This window comes from Ruditapes philippinarum, unplaced genomic scaffold (assembly GCF_026571515.1).
Source record: "Ruditapes philippinarum isolate M1 unplaced genomic scaffold, ASM2657151v2 ctg295_1_1_1_1, whole genome shotgun sequence".
In the NCBI taxonomy this organism is placed as follows: Eukaryota; Metazoa; Mollusca; class Bivalvia; order Venerida; family Veneridae; genus Ruditapes; species Ruditapes philippinarum.
This window is the reverse complement of record NW_026867200.1, coordinates 17,660-33,960: the sequence shown is the minus strand read 5'-3', so window position 1 is coordinate 33,960 and position 16,301 is coordinate 17,660. Positions and strand designations below refer to the sequence as shown.

Sequence of the window (16,301 nt, the reverse complement as noted above, 5' to 3'; positions counted from 1 at the left end):
GTGGTCGTCCCAATTTTTGAACGTAGCAAGTTCAACATCAAGGTTGTACACATACACACTGACAAGCAAAATGAGTTTGAGCAAGGAAAGTAAAGAAAACTTTTTCGAAAGTATTCTTAATAAATATCTGAAACTGTTAAAAGAGAAACCACTTATCACAAAGTGCTGTACAAGGTGGGTGGAGTTTTGTTTTTTTAATGAAAAACTTAAAATGTAAAAGTATCTGAAAATATTTTGTTGTGCATTGACAAGCAACATGCATTTGTCAACATGAGGTCTTGAAACAGTGTTGATTGTTTTCTGTTATTGCAGTTCATGAACACTTCTTTGTTTGGTGAAAATGTTGAACTCCATGTAGTTGTTTTTGTTGTTGGTTTTTTTTGGCTATGAATTTGTAAGTTAATTGGTGGTGGTGGTAGTTTTCACTCCTGATCACAACAGTAAGCTACACTGAATTCACCAGAGCACAGTTCAGCCACCGCATTGTTCCTGAACAGGCTATCAAGCAGTTTACCTGTAGTAGTTGCCTCCACTTTCGCAAGGATCTGAAACTTCTGTACATGCCAGAGCTGAGGTAGCATGGGAGTCGGTAATAAGAAATTAGGCAAAGCCTATGAACGGGGAAGTCGTTAAAAAAATCCTTTCATTCTTTCCGTTTTAAAGGTGTCATTCGATATTACATACACCGCTTCCGTTTTCACTCGGAACACTCGACGATTATTACTAATCCGAAAAGTTGAGATTTGTTCCGTTATCGGAATACCCCGCCTATTATCATTGACATACATTGTAAATGGCGGCGCCCGACTAGAACTGACACTGAAAATTTCATTGATAGGTATAGAATTCTATATATTTTTTAATTGTTTTTTATTTGATTTTCTTTTAAATATTCACGTGTAGTCTATAGCCGGGCAAGCCAAAGCCCGGACCCGCTTCGCGGGCCCGGTCTTTGACTTCCCCGTATTATCGGCATACTTAACTTTTCCTATATGTCTGCATTGAATTTCATTGATGAATTTAATATCAATATTTTGTGTAAAGCAGTACAAATTCAACTAATCATTACATTTTTAATTGAATGAGGTCAAAGATTTTTAACTTCCACGTATGCATGACCGCACATAACAAAATACTGGGATAACGTTGGTAAAAGAGTTGCGCCGATAATACAGAGTTAAAGTATACAGTGCAAGTGACCACAGAAAAGATTTCATGATCAGTCACAAAGGAAGTGATTTTCGCTGACCCAGGTCTCCTATTCACATTCAAGGCTGTACATATTGAGTTAATCAGACGGCTGTTTTAAGTTTATAGGTTGACTGACCTCTCTTTTATATGCAGGGGATCAGATTAGCCAAAATATATTGATGTGCTAAAGCTAGATTCTGTGATATTTTCGTTCTGGGTCAGAATGGCTTTTAGAGGCGAGATATTGCCCAGACACAAAATAGCACAATATCTCGTCGCATGATACAATTAGTTGGACTAGGGCTCAGATCATTAATATGAAAGAAAGCAAAGCCAATGGAATGGGGAACATGGATAAACAAACTTAAAATCAAGGGACAGGTTAATTGAAGAGTCACACATGTGTATGATTTACATATTTTGAGGTTCAACTTTCAGCCTTTATCTGTTAAAGTATTGCAGAAATTAAAGATGTTGAATGTTAGAAAATTAAACTCATGTTCACAGTCAGTTCTTATTCTCATACTTAAGTTATAGCATAGGTGACATTACCAGTAGTTTATGCTGAAGGATTGTTCATGTACTGAAAGCCAAAGGGCTATATTCTGTAATAGACCCCAGTGTATAAACTAGGATTATACATGTGTATGTAACATTCATTCTGTTGTCTTTACTTTACTGCATGCAAGTTTTACTCCTGAATTATATAGAGGGTATTTTCCAGGAGATAGCCAGCCAAAACAGTTGACATTTATTAATAACTACTGTACACATGTATTTTGAGACTTGCAATCTTTTAGCATGGAGCAAAGTTGCAAAATACCATATACTTTAACTTATACATCAGCAGTAAAATAACACAATGTCAACATCAAATTTCAATATTTTCCAACCTCAAAATTGCTTCTTCTTTAGAATTTATTGAGAGTGAGCAGTTTGCCTTTTTTATTTCATAATCCCACAACTATTCTTGAGGCATATTGTAATTTGATATACATGAATTTGACTATTGTAAGTAAACAGAATAAAATGTTCTGGAACAAAATATACAACTGCTATAGGTTAAGTAGGTTTGGCGATTTAGTATTTTGTTATCATTTCAATTACAATATAAACAATAATTTTACAATCCATATAAAGAGCTTTATAATATATACTTTAAAGATGGTCAACAGGTTATATAAGTTATAACAACATGCTATTATAGAAGTTTTTTAACGTTTGTTTTCATTATTTTTTTATGGAATCAACAAACACTGAGATACAAACATAATTATATTAAATGTAGTCAGAATTTAAGAGATCTTAATTGTTCTTGATATTTTTCTGTTGGAGTTTTGATTAAAGATTAATATTTTTACAAATGATGATCCTTTATCATATAAATTCTTTTATCTTGTAGACAAGTCTTAACAGACATTGTTAAGACAACAGGATTTATCTGTGATATCAACAATAAGTATCTGATCTTGTTGATAAAATTCATAAGAGTTAAATATTAGGATCCTGTATATTGAAGCACATAAAATGATCTTACTCTTAAACCCAAATGATAATCATATTATATTAACCCTTGCCAATCTCAATATTTTAAATGGACTTGTCCAGCTTTCATTCTGGACAAAACCATTAATCATTTTTAGTGAAATTTTCAAAATTATATGTACCGACTGAATATCAAACAGTACAGACAATGATCAGACTGTTTACATGTTCTGGCTTATTTTGGTCTGCACTGGTTGCATCAGAGAGTATTTGTTTGTCGCCAGCAGGGAGAGGGTTTAGCTGTTAAAATGATATTGCCATGAATAGACTTACTCGGAATTAAGAATATTTTGGGTTTTTCTTGGCTAATCTGTAGGTAACAATCAGTAATTATATGTTTTGCAAAATCCTTAAAATCTTCATTGACTGTCCATCCCACCCCCCCCCCCCCCCCGCCCCCGGTTATGCAAATTAAAAGCGATAGTCTCACCCTTATACTGAGTAAGTCTGACATTTAAATTTTGTGCTTTGTGATTTTTATGATTATTTCTTTTCATTTTTTCATTTTTCAAACAGTGCATCAGTGTCAGCTTTAGGTAATTTCATCTCACAGAAAGTTGCTCCACATCCAGACGGGAAAGTGAAATGGAGGAGTGTCGCTTCATATGCAACATTCGCGTAAGTTACCATTTATTTAATTATACAAGCCAGTGTAAAGATATAAATACAATGTATTCCTTAATGGCAAATTGGGTTTGCTTTCAAAAGGTCATAGTCAAAATTTATGTATTTAGATAAAAATAAATTCTTAAAAGAAACAGCAAATTTTGAGTTATTGTGTACTTCCATAATTTATGGTTATGATATTTCATAGTTAGATTTAGTTAGCAAAATTAAGTCAAAGAATTAAGGACCAAAAATTATGCCAAGTCATTCGGGCTAATGTTTTGCAATATCTCATTGCAGGATAAGGCTTTAACATGCCCAAAATTGTAAAACTTTGAAAGTGAATAGTTGAATAATGAATAATGACATAATTATAGAGAATAACATGCTACTGTCTTTTGATATCACTTTTATCAGGCGAGGCTGATAAGGGCTAGAAAGGGCGAGGCTTGCCGAGCCCTTTCTGCCCAATAATATCAGCCAAGCCTGATAAAATTGATTTCAAAAGACAGTAGCATGTTTTTCTATTTATCATGTAACACATAGAAACTGTCAAAATTACAAATTAATCTACTTTTAAATAGCGAATTTCATAGAAAGGGGCATTTTTGTTGAAAGAAATAATGTAACGTTTAGACATTTTTACTCAGCTTGTTTTTATTAAAGATTATCGTTTGCTAAAATGATTTTGTGTAACTTACTTAACAATTATGTCATTTGTTTATATTGCGACAATGTATTTTAGTTTACGGTACTTTACAATATACGTTTAGTATACGTATTTTCAATAAACGTTTTATATCATATAATATAATAATCGTCTCAGTGATAGTGATCATTCTAATCAGCCAATGAAAATTAAGTCATGCTTGAGCGATCATCACAGCAGGTATAAATACGGCGGCAGAGCCAAAATTATTCAGTCTGCAGAGGAATTCACCGGCACCAGGTTACTTTATGTAATTGAAGCCTCGCTTCATACATAGAGGATAATTTCGTCTACCTAACTGAAGCCTAGCTTCATAGGTAGAAAAGAAGAATTGGCAAAACTAAATACCCTTGTTTATCCAATTGAAGCCTAGCTTCATGGATATAGTGTCGTTATAGTTTAGTTGTGAAATTGTATTTGACTCTGGTTACTTATAGACCACCACATTTCCTGAAAGCCTCGCTATCAGAAAATTGGTAACATATAGGTATTAAAATCCAGAGGTAGATTTAAAACGAATAAGCTTTGTATAGTTGGAACTTTGTTGTAAATCGCTACCAGCAGCTTATCTTCCTATCTAATAGAAGCCTCGCTTCATAGATAGAGATGTAGTTGCTGGACTATAGGAAATTATCGGGTTGCAGCGTAATATCTATAGCTGTTGAATTATTTCATAGTGTTATATTGTAAATTTTGTTACTTTTGATAATTTAATAGTGTATTTTGGAGTATTAATTCAAGCTGATTGTTTATGATATATGATAATTTCATAATCATTTGTATCTGATCAAACGGCAGGTAGCCCAAAGAAAAATTTATTATATATTCGTTGTACATCCGCTCGGTACACGTTACAAAAATTGGTGGCAGCGACGGTGGGATAATATAGATAAGAACACCATTATCTAGACTCACACGTTAAAATAAATTTTCGTTAAAAATGGCTGAGAGTAAAGATTATAGTTATGAGAATGAGCTTACATTGTTACACGAAAAACTTAGAGAATTACAGCACCAAAATGAAGCTTTGAAATTGCAAAATGAAATATCAATACTTGAAAGACAGATTGACAGTATGCAGTTATCTTTTCAAAATCAATATGACTCAAACTATGAAGACAAACAAACGTCAACACCTAAATTTTTAACAAGACAATATGCAACACCTCTATCAGAAAGAAGGCGACGTTTATTACCACCGACCCCAGATAAAAAGCCCTTTAAAATAGAAAGTGTCTTAACCCCATTAGTTGAAAAACAAAGGTTTACGGAATCTTCTTGTGGCTCTGATTTAAATTATCCGAGAGATCGATTTGTTACTTTTCGAAAGAGAAAATCACAACCAGCAAATAAAACAGAGTCCTTACACAGCAACATACAAATGGATACTTCAAATTCAACAGAAATAAAACGTGACCCTAAAAACTCAAATTCAAAACGAAGTGTTATGATGAAGCCAGCTACGTATGATGGAACTAGCTCATGGATAGACTATAAAAAGCATTTTGAGGCATGTTCAGAAATTAATCAATGGACAAACAAAGAAAAAGGTCTTTATTTATCTGTTTCATTAAGAGGTCAAGCTCAGGGTGTATTTGGCAATCTGACAAGCAAATCACCAAATTATGATGAACTTGTATTAGCTTTAGAAGAAAGGTTTTCACCACCCAATCAAACTGAATTATATAGAGCTCAACTAAGAGAAAGAAGACAAAGAGCTACAGAATCTTTACCTGAGATGGGGCAGGACATAAGACGTTTGACTAATTTAGCATACCCTTCAGCACCATCAGATGTGAAAGAAACGTTAGCGAAAGAACAATTTATAGATTCTTTGGTCAACGCGGATATGAGGCTTAGAATTAAACAAGCTCGTCCTACTAGCTTGAATGAAGCAGTAAGACATGCTGTTGAGCTTGAGGCTTTCAACAGAGCAGAACGAAAATCCCATGAAAACCATTGTTATATGAGAAAGTTAAATTCTGATCAGTATGAGTGTTCGAAAAATCAAGATAGCAAATTAGATAGCCTGATAAAATTAGTAGAAGAAATGAAGAATATGTTATCAAAGTTTCGACGCCAAAATAATTTAAAAACTTTTGATAAAAGAAATCAAAACAACCTGCGATATCAAAATAATAGCATGTCTTCACAAATATTTCCTAATAGGTCAAATACAAAGTCTTTGAAATGTTATGAATGTGGTCGGGAAGGTCATAATAAATACAATTGTCGAAAATTCATTAGTAGATCAAAACGAAAAATTAATGTGTTAGAAAAAGATTGTGAAGAATTGTCTAATTCGTGTGGTTCAGGTTTATTTGTTGAAGCTACCATAAATGGCATTAAAGCTAATTGTTTAATTGACACTGGTGCAACACTTTCAATGATTTCTTCAAGTTTTATAGATAGATGTCGGTTTCCAGTAAATTTAGAACCGTTTGATGCAAACATTGTAAATGCATCTGGAAAACCTTTAGAAATAAAAGGAAGAACACATTTAGATGTTCAATTGAATGATGAAATTTCGACAAATCCCTTTATAGTTTCTGACATAGAGGGAGATGCAATATTAGGTTTAGATTTTATGACAGCAAGAAATATTGTAATAGATGTTCCGAATAATCAGTTGACAGCCAATGGTAAAAAGATAAAAATGAATTGTAAAGGTCCAATAGGTTGTAACCGAGTGATTTGTCATTTTTGTGGAATGAAATTTAAAAAGAAAGCTTATATAAGACAGCATTGTAGAAGATTACATAGTTATGGAATATAAAGAATAAGTAGTATCTAAGAGTGTGTATGCCAAACCTAATTGTTAGTGGCAATTTTAAAAAATCTGTAAGTTCATGCGGGGCGCATGTAAAACGGAGGCGTGGGTAGTGTAACGTTTAGACATTTTTACTCAGCTTGTTTTCATTGCTAAAATGATTTTGTGTAACTTACTTAACTATTATGTTATTTGTTTATATTGCGACAATGTATTTTAGTTTACGGTACTTTACAATATACGTTTAGTATACGTATTTTCAATAAACGTTTTATGTCATATAATATAATAATCGTCTCAGTGATAGTGATCATTCTAATCAGCCAATTAAAATTAAGTCATGCTTGAGCGATCATCACAGCAGGTATAAATACGGCGGCAGAGCCAAAATTATTCAGTCTGCAGAGGAATTCACCGGCACCAGGTTACTTTATGTAATTGAAGCCTCGCTTCATACATAGAGGATAATTTCGTCTACCTAACTGAAGCCTAGCTTCATAGGTAGAAAAGAAGAATTGGCAAAACTAAATACCCTTGTTTATCCAATTGAAGCCTAGCTTCATGGATATAGTGTCGTTATAGTTTAGTTGTGAAATTGTATTTGACTCTGGTTACTTATAGACCACCACATTTCCTGAAAGCCTCGCTATCAGAAAATTGGTAACATATAGGTATTAAAAATCCAGAGGTAGATTTAAAACGAATAAGCTTTGTATAGTTGGAACTTTGTTGTAAATCGCTACCAGCAGCTTATCTTCCTATCTAATAGAAGCCTCGCTTCATAGATAGAGATGTAGTTGCTGGACTATAGGAAATTATCGGGTTGCAGCGTAATATCTATAGCTGTTGAATTATTTCATAGTGTTATATTGTAAATTTTGTTACTTTTGATAATTTAATAGTGTATTTTGGAGTATTAATTCAAGCTGATTGTTTATGATATATGATAATTTCATAATCATTTGTATCTGATCAAACGGCAGGTAGCCCAAAGAAAAATTTATTATATATTCGTTGTACATCCGCTCGGTACACGTTACAATAATTCTTGAAAACAAATTCCTCCGCCCCTGAAACTTAGAATTTGTAAATGGCGGCCATTTTTTCTTTCGACTCAAGATTATTTCCTGTGATAAAAGATACAACAGAATGTAACACGATAAAATTCTTACCTTTAAACAGTGATCCAAAGAAATCGCTAAGAATCACATAAACTTTACAGCACTTTTTGTCTTGAATTGTCAAATTCAAAATTTCACGATAATTTCAATCAAACACAAGCTTCACAAACATGAGTCTTATTTTTTGAACGAAACAATTTGTTCACTTATTAAATTATAATCCAAGATTTACAAGTTCTTAAAGAAAATCGTCTAGCCTCTTTGTTATGATTACATGTATAGTATGACGTGAACATCGATGATGTCATTTTATCAGTTACCATAGCAGTTGCATGATAAATACAGTTATATTGTACTCTATTCCCTGAATCGAGGTTCCATTTGAAATTAAGTCATTTTATTTTCAGAAGCTAACACTGACTAAGGTGATTGGCTGCTAATTTCTCACAGGCCATTTGGGCTAGTTATATATTGAGAATGTTACATGTCTGACGCAAACTGTACTAGCCATGGGCTCGGGGGCTAGTGCTTAGTTTGTAGAATGAAAATTAAATTTATCACTTAACTCCTCAATTTATTGTTATTGCTTATATGAGTCAAGTTTTATTATGTTTATCACCTTTGTCTGATATTATTATTGTGACTTATATTTCATATACATGTAATATGAACCTTGATAGGAAATACATGTGAAAGAAATTATATTCTGTTCTATCATAATATCATGATAATGTTTTTATTTTTCAAAAGAATTTATAAGTATCATAAATAAATGAATTTATGAGTTACTGAGATCAGTAATGGGTAGCAAAACAAATTACAAACTTCATTTTTAGTTTGACTCTTTTAATAACTGTGGTCTTTTGCATACAAACTTTCGAAATTTATATTTATAATGTCACAGTTGCTTTTTATGGTGGTGGTGTTGATAGTTTTTACTCAGGATCATGTCAGTAAGCTACATTGAATTCACCAGAGCACAGTTCAGCTGACGCACTGTTCTTCGCATTGTTCTTGGGCAGGCAGTTTACATGTACCAGTACTAGTTGCCTTCACTTTTGCAAGATACTGTAGAGATACAGTATAAATGAACTTAGAAAGGATTTCATGATTAATCACAACGACAGTGACCTGCACCATTTGGGAATCAAGAACCCATGTCGCCTGATTCACATCCATCGCTCTACCTATTGAGCTAACCTGACGGCTTTTCCTTATTATATGACGTAAACAGTACATATAAAGTTATACTCAATACATTTCAGGTTCTGTCTTAGTGCCCTGGCTTTTGCTTTTTATATGACGTAAACAGTACATATAAAATATACTCTATTTATTTCAGGTTCTGTCTAAGTGCCCCTATTATCCATTATTTCTACATGCTTTTGGAGAAGATACAACCCCGGAAGGAGAAACCGAGCCAGATAGATAATATTAAACGACTGTTGATTGACAGATTCTTGTTCACTCCTCCATTTATACTACTCTTCTTATACGTAGTTACAATTCTAGAGGTAAGTGTTCCTTCTTTATTCTTAACTAGGGGTGTCATGGTGTAAATTATAACTTGAATTTTTTACTTTTCTAAATATCGTAGATTTTTCTCAAGTTTGTTTTTCATGAAATATTTTCACTCATCTGGAGGCATGCACCTTTAAATCATCATGGGAACCCACAGTACACATTCTGTATATACTATATTTTAACACTTGTGTAAGGTAAATAGCCTGAGTTACCAAAGAAGCTTTAAATTTTTCATCTTGAAATACCTAAAATGATAATCATGGACAAGTCTATTTAAGAAATTCACAAGGTTAAGATAATTTTACCAAAAGAAGTGGAAAAGTTGTATTCAATGTTTTCAAAAACTATGTTTATGTATTTTGTCATCGGCAGTTTTCATTTTCCACCATAATTCTTTTGATTTGACAATTTTATGAAACAATTCATCTAAAAATAACATATGTAACCTTGAGAAAAGCTGAAGGCCACTTTAAGTATATTTTGGTCTTGGACAGCATTCTGCTCAGTTATTACCAAGAAACTCTGATTTAGGTATAATTGTATACTATTTATTATTGTAGGGTCAAGGTTCAGCAGTTGCTATGGAAAAAATACGAACCCAGTTCTGGACGATCTTAAAGATGAATTGGAAAGTGTGGACAATCTTCACATTTATAAACGTTAATTACATTCCAGTTAGAGTGAGTGCCCTTTGATTTCCTATGTGTTCAGACTTGTTTTGACTCAAAAAATAAATGTGGTTTAAACATACGTATTTAAGCTGGATTGCGAAACAAGTTCTTGCAACTTATTTTATTTTAAACACTTTCCAGTCGGCTTCCTGAAACCAGCCAGTACTGGTGTCATATTAAGAAACATGGTTGTGAAACGATTAGGGCTCGGACCTATGAATGATGATCCCAGGGTTGAGAGGCAGACACCATAACCACTTGGCCTACCCCCCACTTTCCTGAAAACAAATTTAAAGGGACATCATGCCTCAGAAATGAACACTGTTCATATACAAATTCTTCTTTAAAAATGACAGACCATATGTTTTATACTTTTAATATTGCACTAATGAATTTATTGCATGTCAGATGCTTATCTTATATGCTTATAGAGTAGAGCTTCAAGGGAAATAATGTCATAAGTGTAGCAAAATGTAAACTGTATTTCAGTACTGTGTTATATTATTTCTATATATCTGTATTTCGGTACTGTGTTATATTATTTCTATATATCTGTATTTCAGTACTATGACGTTATACTATTTCTATATATCTGTATTTCAGTACTGTGTTATATTATTTCTATATATCTGTATTTCAGTACTGTGTTATACTATTTCTATATATCTGTATTTCAGTACTGTGTTATATTATTTCTATATATCTGTATTTCAGTACTGTGTTATACTATTTCTATATATCTGTATTTCAGTACTGTGTTATATTACTTCTATATATATGTATTTCAGTACTGTGTTATATTATTTCTATATATCTGTATTTCAGTACTGTGTTATATTATTTCTATATATCTGTATTTCAGTACTGTGTTATATTACTTCCATATATTTGTATTTCAGTACTGTGTTATATTACTTCAATATTTTTATTTTTCAGTACCGTGTATTATTTGGAAACATGGTTGGACTGTTCTGGTCAGTGTTTGTAGCAGTGAAAAGACGTCAGATGGGAGTGTGAAAAATCTAAATATAGACATGTGTATATAGTGACCATTCATTGGCTGCATTTAATCATGTGATATAATTATACTGTGTGTAAAATACAGTCAATAACCCTGTATTCATGCATAGTCATTGTGTATATACATATTTGTCAAATGGTCGTGAATCTTGAAGCGGCCTTTACCTTTTATTTTTTTGTAGGTAAAACAATTCTGTGTTGTTTCGAACTAAGTATTTCAGTAACTTTATCTTGAAAAAGTGTGTCATATCACTGTTGAGCCTTTTCACAGTTGAGCGTCCAAAGAGCTATTTATAACATGGCAGTGACATTCGTTTCGGGAAACAAAGTGTCCGCTTTACTAATTTACATATATAGAGTGGACCGGTAGATTAGAGGTGTCACAGGGTTTCCTTAGTGTGTATGTATTTTAACGGGGGTAAATTTCATTTTCTGCCCTTTATGCCTTAATTCTTTTGATTGACAATAATATATGAAACAATTTATCTTAAAATAACATATTTAAGCTAAAGAAAAGTCGAAGGCTGCTTTAATCCTTCGACTATGATAAAAGTATCAAAGCAACTCATTATCACTAGATTTTAACCAATTTTTTTTTAAATTTTTTGAAAATGTTACTATAATACAAATATTGTCAGTTGATCAAAGAAATACATACAAGCTTGTATAAGGCAACTTACAATGTACATGATTTACCTAAGATATCCCTTAGTCAGTATGTAACAGGGTACAAAAATGTTGAAAAAATTATTGAAATAGTTGATTTTTAATTTTTGGCATATTACCTATATGAAAGGCATTGAAGTAATTTTGATATATGTCATGGATATTTAACTTTTTAGCTCACCTGTCACAAAGTGACAGGGTGAGCTTTTGTGATCGCTTTTCGTCCGGCGTCCGTCCGTCCGTTGTCCGTCCGTCCGGCAACTTTTGCTTTAAATGACATCTCCTCATAAACCACTGAGCCAATTTCATCCAAACTTCACAGGAATGTTCCTTTGGTGGTCACCTTTAAAAATTGTTCAAAGAATTTAATTCCATGCAGAACTCTGGTTGCCATGGCAACCGAAAGAAAAATCTTTAAATATCTTCTTTTAAACAACCCTAAGAGCTAGAGCTTAGATATTTGGCATGAAACATCTTCTAGTGAGTGTCTACCAAGTTTGTTCAAATAAAAGCCCTGGGGTCAAAATTGGCCCCGCCCCAGGGGGTCATTGATTTTCCCTATATGCATATAGTAAAAACTTAAAAAAATCTTCTTTTAAAGAACCCAAAGAGCTAGAGCTAAGATATTTGGCATGAAAACATCTTCTAGTGAGTGTCTACCAAGTTTGTTCAAATAAAAGCCCTGGGGTCAAAATTGGCCCCGCCCCGGGGGGTCATTGATTTTCCCTATATGCATATAGTAAAAACTTAAAAATCTTCTTTTAAAGAACCGTAAGAGCTAGAGCTTAGATATTAAGCATGAAACATCTTCTAGTGAATGTCTACCAAGTTTGTTCAAATAAAAGCCCTGGGGTCAAAATTTGCCCCGCCCCAGGGGGTCATTGATTTTCCCTATATGCATATAGTAAAAACTTAAAAAATCTTCTTTTAAAGAACCCAAAGAGCTAGAGCTAAGATATTTAGCATGAAAGATCTTCTAGTAAGTGTCTACCAAGTTTGTTCAAATAAAAGCCCTTGGGTCAAAATTGGCCCCACCCCGGGGAGTCATTGATTTTCCCTATATGCATATAGTAAAAACTTAAAAAATCTTCTTTTAAAGACCATAAGAGCTAGAGCTTAGATATTTGGCATAAAACATCTTCTAGTGAGTGTCTACCAAGTTTGTTCAAATAAAAGCCCTGGGGTCAAAATTGACCCCGCCCCAGGGGGTCATAGATTTTCCCTATATGCATATAGTAAAAACTTAAAAAATCTTCTTTTAAAGAACCCAAAGAGCTAGAGCTAAGATATTTAGCATGAAACATCTTCTAATAAGTGTCTACCAAGTTTGTTTAAATAAAAGCCCTGGGGTCAAAATTGGCCCCGCCCCAGGGGGTCATTGAATTTCCCTATATGCATATAGTAAAAACTTAAAATCTTCTTTTTAAGAACTCAAAGAGCTAGAGCTAAGATATTTAGCATGAAACATGTTCTAATGATGTCTACCAAGTATGTTCAAATAAAAGCCCTGGGGTCAAAACTGGCCCTGCTCGGGGGGGGGGGGGTCATTGATTTTCCTTATATGTGTATAGCAAAAACTTAAAAATCTTCTTTGAAAAAACCCAAATAGCTAGAGTTTAGATATTAAGCATGAAACATCTTTAAGTAAATATCTACAAAGTTTGTTCAAATAAAAGCCCGGGGGTCAAAACTGGCCCTGCCCCAGGGGTGTCATTGTTTTTAACTATATGTGTATAGTAAAAACTTAAAAAATCTTCTTTTAAAAAACCCAATAAGCTAGAACTTAGATGTTTAGCATGAAACATCTTCTTATGGGTGTCTACCAAGTCTGTTCAAATAAACAAATAAAAGCCCTTGGGTAAAAATTGGCCCGGGGGTGGGGGGGGCCTATATACAGGTGAGCGACCTCAGGGCCATCATGGCCCTCTTGTTTTCTAATGTTAGATTTTTTTAAAAACTTTTTGGTTCAACTTTTAATGGTGTGTAGTTTTAGATAAACAACAAAGGAATATAAACAAAAAAGGAATCAAAGCTTTATGTTTTTATTGTACAACAGTAGTACTGTACTGTTGTATGCTTGTAGCAATAATCAGGTACAAATGGAGTTGTTTTAGTAAGGGGGAATAACTTTTACCCAATTTTACAGGAGTTTTACAAAAGGGAGACTACTTTTGAAAAGAAAGCACTATGTCATGTCTCATTTCATATTTATCCGTTATTATTTGCTTAAATTTTGGTATTTAGCTTTAATATTTTATTGGAATCCTTGCAAGAGTATTGATTTCTGGCAACACATGATTGTAAACTTAAAACCTGACAAATTTATTGTCTATTTTTTTTTTTTTTTTTTTCATTTGGTAATAAATAAGATTTTTGAGGACAGTTTTGGGGTAAAAAAATTCTTACTTGGTTGACTTATTACCAGTGGTTCCTGAACAGCTTTTCTAAACATTTACTGTTACCATAAGTAACTGAGTGAAGCAGAACTGCCATACCTAGGTTGTGACAACACATGTCGTATGAAAATTAAATCAAAATACTTAACAAAAATGTTTTTACTTTTAATATCTATATTTGGAAGTCTATACTTTTGATTTTTTTGTTAAGCATGAAATCTATGATGGAATGTAATTTAATTTTAATGTAATTTTCATGTTCATTATACTTTTTGCACTTTTGCTTTTTTATCGTTTTTTTTTTATACTAGCATGTTAGTATATTCTGTATTTAAATACATATGTAGATGATTTAATAAGTCACATATTTTCTGTATTTTAGCAGAATTGTTTTACTACATATGTTTATATTTAAGACAGAGGCTTATTTGTTATGATCTGTATCATTGAAAGCTCATAGAGTTATATAATACATGTATATATAATTATACATATTGCAAGGTCAACAAATTTTTTATGCTGCAAATATACTTATATCATTTGAAGCTGTGGATTAAATACATACAAACCTTTAAAATTTATAGCTGGCCCGCTTAGCTCAAGAGCAAGACCATCAGATTTGTAACCAAGGGGTTGCAGGTTCGATCCTTTGGCTAGGGGAAATAACTCTTTGACAATTAACCTTGGATTTTGAGCCTAATGTATCGCTAGCCCCTGATTCTGAAATTGTGCAGGTTTATTAGTCGGTCACTTGCAGATTAATTTACATTTTTGTTTATTTTTATTACCTCTTCCATACCACTTGAGGACAAAAATATATTTTGATCATGTAAATCTTTGAATATATTAATGCTATTAAAATAAGGACTTACCAATAGTTAATAATGAAAACGTTTAAGGTTAAAATATAAAAACTACTAACTTACCGTAATTATAAAATGACTGCCCGGCTCTGTTTAAAATTTGAACGCTACCAATACATTTTGAACCGTACTTGTATTTATAGAAATTTTCATGTGGATTATTGATTACTTTTGCATTGTAAAATATAAAATTGAACATATTATTATGTTTTTGACATAATAATTGGTATATCCATTCTTGGACATGAGTTTGTGATATAAATGTTGTTGTTGGTTTTTTTTCATGATCAAGGACTGGAAAGGGTCCTATAGACAACTTGTGTTATGTCCATTAAAGGCCCATTAAGTCCCAAAAATATGTCAAAAAAGAGTTGAATTCACTTCAAAAGTATGGTAAAGGTTTTTACTTTTTATTTTTATCAAACAGTATTTTGTAAGATTTGTTGTAAATTTCTATAATATCAGGTAATTTTAGTATTTTTGGTAAATTTATGATTGTGATAATTTGAAATGATTGTATACATGTTTATGAAATTATTTACATGAATGTGGATAATTGTAGTAAATTGTTTTTTCTAGAAATATATTTGAATCAAATAAAATTGTTTAAGCAGTATTTACGTTGATTGATTTTTGTAACCTCTTCTTCACCACTCGCAGTGAGATGGAGGGTCAACACAGATATATCTCGTCATGTCAAACTATCGGCTAATTAAAGATGTATTAAGCTCATCTTTAAGTAAAATATTTTTATTGCAGAAATTTATTTATTTATTTCTATGAAATTCTTACTGAATTTGTTTAATTTTGATAAAAGGAATATACAAACTACATGTATGCATAGGAAGCTGCATTCCTTGTTACTGGTTAAGTAAAGTTTGTCCTTGTAATATTGTGCCTATTTAAAAGTATTTATAGTGAAAAAAATATCTACTTGTTTGAAGTCAAAACAGCAATCTACGAATTAGACCCCTCCGTATATTTGAGGAATAAAATTTGTATATAATAAACTAAAGATAATGGAATGATCTTAATATACATGTATATATTCCTGGTCTGGTCTATTCCAGAATATGGCAGTCAAAACTTTATTAGTTATAAAGAGACTGTGTTATTGTAATACCAATACTCGTATTTTCAAATATCAAATTTAAGTATAGTGTATCTTTAATGCACAACCACTGTCGTCTGCTGTGGAAGAACTGGTCTAACGTTTATT

General features: G+C 32.4%; 1 protein-coding gene across 2 annotated transcripts in view; it reads left to right on the top strand.

The window, feature by feature from the left end:
* The first annotated feature begins 39 nt into the window (after positions 1 to 39).
* LOC132735270 (peroxisomal membrane protein 2-like) overlaps positions 40 to 16,301 on the top strand; it is a 27,924-nt gene continuing 11,662 nt past the window's right edge. Inside the window, exons 1-5 of one of the 2 annotated variants that reach the window (XR_009626429.1) lie at positions 40 to 174; positions 3,253 to 3,354; positions 9,285 to 9,456; positions 10,027 to 10,146; positions 11,074 to 15,547. Coding sequence is in view for 1 of the 2 variants with exons in the window: in XM_060722211.1 (XP_060578194.1) it covers positions 71 to 174; positions 3,253 to 3,354; positions 9,285 to 9,456; positions 10,027 to 10,146; positions 11,074 to 11,154 (579 nt within the window). In the remaining variant the exon portion in view is untranslated. Of the gene's footprint in view, positions 175 to 3,252; positions 3,355 to 9,284; positions 9,457 to 10,026; positions 10,147 to 11,073; positions 15,699 to 16,301 lie in introns of those variants that run through there. The other variant, XM_060722211.1, reaches the window with a different exon arrangement.